Source organism: Chiloscyllium punctatum, chromosome 48, assembly GCF_047496795.1.
Source record: "Chiloscyllium punctatum isolate Juve2018m chromosome 48, sChiPun1.3, whole genome shotgun sequence".
In the NCBI taxonomy this organism is placed as follows: Eukaryota; Metazoa; Chordata; class Chondrichthyes; order Orectolobiformes; family Hemiscylliidae; genus Chiloscyllium; species Chiloscyllium punctatum.
This window is the reverse complement of record NC_092786.1, coordinates 30695552-30699672: the sequence shown is the minus strand read 5'-3', so window position 1 is coordinate 30699672 and position 4121 is coordinate 30695552. Positions and strand designations below refer to the sequence as shown.

Here is a 4121-nt window from a genome sequence, read left to right as displayed (position 1 = left end):
ACTCCACACCTACGAAACAAGGAGAAACCAATGGTTACTGAGGGAAAACAGGGACAGAAAGGGAAACTAGCAGGCAGCCAACTCACCCCTGGGATACTTCTCCTGCATCCTTCTGTCACCCTCAGTCAGGGGCTGAGTTGCCACGTCGGTCAGCTCAGTATCCAGAATGATCAGGGGGCCAAGTGAGGCCTCCCCCTCCAATCCAGCTTCACTCTCTACAAGACCAAACATCACAGTCAAGGGAGGGGAACAAGATGGGGGTGAGGGGAGATCCCAGCATCTAGAGGGCAATATCCTACCAGCTTCAGGGCCAAGGTCTCTCCTTCCTCTGAAAGGGATCACGATCTCCCTTGTGCTCCCACAATTCCCCACATGGCAACAGGCACAAATGTCACTGTCTGACTCCTCCAATGGGGTCCAACTAAACAAGAGGAACAGCCCATCAACCACATGACGCATCACCTCTCCCAACAACATCCCTGAGGGACAGGGAGAGGGAACTTACATATTCTGCAGCTTCTGGAAAGTACAAGCTTTATTCCTGGAATCTCCCTGATCCACTGCAGCAACTCTCAGGTGACAGGTGATGAACATCTGAGGGACACAGTCAGAACAAGTCAGTGTTTAGTGACTCCCTCCCCATTGTGCAAGAGTACATCAGCAGCTTCCTCTTACCAAGGATCGCCTATCTCCATAGAAACGGAAGGCATCCAGGTCAAACCGGAGCTTGTCCGGCTCCCGCCCGTCTCTGGGCGACACAAAGGTTGAAAAGGAATCCTCAGCTTTGCTGTCCAGGAGGCAACTGCAGATGGACAAAGGGCCATGAAGTGAATGGAGTGAAGCCACTGAGATGGGAGCAGCTGGAGAAAGCAGAGAGCTCCTTACCCATTGTAGTCAATGATGCTGTATCTCGGGGTGGAGTCCTTGTCTGGGCTCAGTGTAGCTACACAGCGATCAAGGTACAGCTTCAGGGGCACATGGTTGGCCAGTGAAACCGATGCCTCAATGTGAATGAGATCTCCCAGGGAGTAGACAGTGGAAGTGCGCTCTGTCAGCCAGTCACCTGAAGTACAGCAAGACAAGGGTTGGAGCCAATGGGTACAACTCCCACAGAGAGACACCAGGAGATCCCTCCCCAGCCACCCATCACATACCATTCATTAGACGCAGGGAGAATGACAGATGCCCTTCTCCAGACCTGGTGGAGCTGAATGGGATCCAGGTGGGCCTGATGGGATCGCTGCTCACATTGCCCTTCCTGGGGAAAGGAGACAGGGCAGCCATTTTAGGACAGTGTTAGACAACAGCAGCAGGGGATCATACTGACAATTGAGTAATGATTCTCACCTCAAATAACGACATTCAATGGGAACAACAGCACCATTGGTTCTCACAATGACAGATCCAGGATAGTTTGGGACGTGGGTCAGGTGGGTGGTGTAGACCAGGAAATCTTCAGTCATCTGAAAGACACCAGATTAAGGAATGGAGAGGCTGATCTGAAATGATAAGGATCTACACAGTGTTTACAATGACACCGTCCCATTGTGACAATTCTTTAGGGAGACCAACAGTCTCAGGGCCAGGAATCTGCTTTCCCACACCCTGAGCTGGAGAGACCAGTATTCAAGGGCAATAGTTCACAGGTCAGGGGTTAGTCATTTAGGATCAATTCAACAGTGTAAGGCATCATTCCAAAGATCAGGATCGGAAATCCGAACCAAAACTTGGTCGAAAGGAGGTTGTGTGTTAGGTTCCCAGACTAAATTAGAGATAGTATTGAGGGAACAGGGACGTGGTGATTGTTATCACAGGGAAGAGGCTGCATGGATCTTTTGGCCATCATCTCCTTGTGTAATCATGAAACCTTCGTATTATGAGCAGAATTGGGAGATTAATCAGAAGGTTAGGCAATAAAACAGTATTTAGGAGATGGGAAAGAACAGAAACTAATTAGCCATAATAAAATCAAACTAGTTTTACCAACAGGCCAAACGTGGCGCACAAGTACAAGAGCAGTTAATTTATTCATAGACCAACACCCCCAGTGGGAGGGAGTCAAGACAATGTGCCTGATCGTGATGGAGCTACTTTCCATCCAACTAAACACAAGTCATGCTGCTAAGAGTTGTGCTCCTGTGACCTCACTATGGAGAAAGTAGTGATAATAGAAATCCACACTATAGTGGATCACTAAACCAAGTCAGGAGAACACTCAGCATCAAAACACCACCCACAAGTCAACACATGATACTTAATTCATACTGAAAACATTCTAACAGAGCAACCCCTGTAATCAGAAGCTTCTAAACCAATAAGAATGGGAGCACAAGGCTAGAGATGGAGAACAGTTCAGGCACACAGTCCAATCCAGGCTAGGAATGTTTTCAGTCTGATGATTTGAGACTGTAGGAGAGACAGTTCCTACATATTAACATCACATTTAGGGTTCTAGTCAGGAATCATCTACAGCCCAAACTTCCAGCAAGTGTAGACAATCCCCATTACCTGCAATCTGCTGCCACACTCATGCAGCCCATAGTCAAAGAGCACAGTCTGGTTCTCAGGGAAGACCCTGGTTGGCTGACAACCTGCTGTCCCCAGGGTCAGGTCAGCAGCTTTAATCAGGTGCCTGGTTCCAAATAAATCCAGCTGGGCCCTGACCAGCAGGTTGTGCTCTCCACACTGCACCATCACAGTCTGTAGTGGGGACACACTCCCAACATCAGACATTCGGAAACTGGAACCAATGGGATCCCTATGAGGAGGCACTCTCTCAGGAACAAGGCTGGCTTTCACTATTGTCAATGGAAACCTCTGGCTCAGAAACTGTTGCCATGTTTCAGAGCAATAAACAGCACCAACTAACACCAACAAAGGGAACAAACCCCTCACTACAAAATCACCCATGATCACAAACAACTGAACCATCCCCACACACCCCCAACCAGCTCCTTTTATACACACAACCTGCTCTCACCTGACACCAATGTGACCAGAAGCAGCAACATTGAACCAATCAACCAGCCCCAATCTCGACAATTTCCACCAATGACTGAACGTATCGAGTTCTTACCAGGAGGGCCTATTTCATTTGGACCAATAGGAGTGGCTGTGAGCTGCTGCGCTGTCACCTGACTGAATTCAGCTCCACAAGGTCTCATGGTGAAGGCCCCATGGATACAATCATCAAACGTTGCTCATTGAGCCAGGAGGGTGTCTGCTGGATCCTGTCCACCCTCACCTGAGAAGACTGACAGTGAGACCCACGGACAGATTGTCTGAGGATGAGGTTTGGGTACAACAAAGGGATTGACCTTATACTACACCTCCCCCTTGAAGTGTTTGATGGAGTCAAAATGGAAGAAGCTTTATTCTGTATCTAAACTTGTCATGTCCCTGTCTGGGGAGTGTTTGATCGGGACAATGCAGGGAGAGGTTTACTCTCACTTTCCTTTGAATTTATCGACTCGAGGCAGTTTTACTCTGTATTTCACCGCGTGCTGTCTCTGTCCTGGGAGCCTTTGATGGGGACAGCTTTCCTTCCAGTTTTCAGGAAAAGAGGAAGATTTTGTTTCAGTCGGAAAGCGTAGAAATCTTTTACTCTATTTCTAACTCGGGGATGTCCCTGTATTGAAAGTGTTTGATGTAGACAGTGGACATTTAGTTTAAAAGTGTTGAGACAGCTTTCTGTTCAGTGACAATGAGCAGAGGAAGCTCATGTATCGCGTCCCACACTGACCTTGCTCTGGTGGAGTTTGTTGGGGGTTGGTGTTGAGGGAGAAAGTGAGCAGTGCAGATTCTGGAGATCACAGTCAAAGTATGTGGCCCTGGAAAAACACAGCAGGTCATGCAGCATCTGAGGAGCAGGAGAGTCGGTTTCGGGTATAAGCCCTTGATCAGGATTGTGGATTGGGAAAGGGGACTTCGAGATAAATTGAAGGTTATGGGTGGGGACAAGGTAGCTCGGATTGCGATAGATCGATGCCTTGGAGATGGGGGCAAGGCAGCTGGGTTGGTGATAGTTAGATGCAGGTGCGGGGTATTCAGAGAATTTTACATTCATTCTAAAAGGGAAGATGGGGCAGCATGGTGGCACATTGGTTAGCACTACGCCAGGG

General features: G+C 48.5%; 1 protein-coding gene across 1 annotated transcript; it reads right to left on the bottom strand.

Annotated features, from left to right (window-relative positions):
* Positions 1-782: 782 nt before the first annotated feature.
* On the bottom strand, positions 783-2910 carry LOC140468811 (zona pellucida sperm-binding protein 3-like). Its single transcript, XM_072564831.1, has 4 exons — positions 2509-2910; positions 1348-1463; positions 1155-1258; positions 783-1063 (listed from the first exon to the last, which is right to left on the bottom strand). The coding sequence occupies exons 1-4, from the start codon at positions 2908-2910 to the stop codon at positions 882-884; spliced, it is 804 nt and encodes a 267-aa protein (XP_072420932.1). The 3' UTR covers positions 783-881.
* Positions 2911-4121: the final 1211 nt, after the last annotated feature.

Coding starts and splice junctions, on each gene's coding strand:
- LOC140468811 (XM_072564831.1), bottom strand. CDS start 2,910: ATGGGTGATTTTGTAGTGAGGGGTTTGTTCCCTTTGTTGGTGTTAGTT. Junction 1,259..1,347: donor ATTGAATGTCGTTATTTGAG/GTGAGAATCATT, acceptor TCCTTTCCCCAG/GAAGGGCAATGTGAGCAGCG. Junction 1,064..1,154: donor CTCCCTGCGTCTAATGAATG/GTATGTGATGGG, acceptor GCTGTACTTCAG/GTGACTGGCTGACAGAGCGC.